The sequence below is a fragment of the Penaeus monodon genome, chromosome 33, assembly GCF_015228065.2.
Source record: "Penaeus monodon isolate SGIC_2016 chromosome 33, NSTDA_Pmon_1, whole genome shotgun sequence".
NCBI classification, from domain to species: Eukaryota; Metazoa; Arthropoda; class Malacostraca; order Decapoda; family Penaeidae; genus Penaeus; species Penaeus monodon.
Window position 1 is genome coordinate 3,082,222 of NC_051418.1, and position 517 is coordinate 3,082,738.

General features: G+C 34.2%; 1 protein-coding gene across 3 annotated transcripts in view; it reads right to left on the reverse strand.

Annotated features, from left to right (window-relative positions):
- The window catches only part of LOC119593947 (solute carrier family 35 member E2A-like), a 16,188-nt gene that overhangs the window by 1,019 nt on the left and 14,652 nt on the right, over positions 1-517 (reverse strand). For all 3 annotated transcript variants that reach the window (XM_037942970.1, XM_037942969.1, XM_037942968.1), the window contains one exon: positions 33-219. In XM_037942970.1, the coding sequence (XP_037798898.1) occupies positions 33-219 (187 nt within the window). The remainder of the gene's footprint in view (positions 1-32; positions 220-517) is intronic.

Genomic DNA, 517 nt, shown 5'->3' on the forward strand with positions numbered 1-517 from the left:
TGACACTTTTATAAAAATGATGAGAAACTTACTTGTAAATATAGGCTTTATTGGAGAGAAGGGACTTGGAGACCACACTCTGAACACACTCACACAAATTAGTCGTTAAGGCACAGACAAAACCAATTAGGCTAAAGGAGAGCTCGTTGCTGGAGCACAGAGCAAGTCCAAGCATCACTGGGATCAACGACAAGAAGACAAAAGCACCTGTTCTTTCACCTGTAAGAGAATTTTTCTTCAGTCACAACAGATCATAATTGGCTATTAAAAATACAAAATCTGCATTAAATATAATAATCTTTTATAAATTATATTCCCATTATATTTGTAAATTGATTAATAAACAAAATGAATGTACACAGATATGGGCAGCAACGTGATATGTGTATCGTCAATTCCTACTGACTGACACTTTTGTATTGGTATCAGTAATGCCTGTGGCACTCAATAACAGTATCCTAGGGTGTTTTTCTAAAGATGTATTGAAAAAAATCAACACATTGCTACATTTACATAA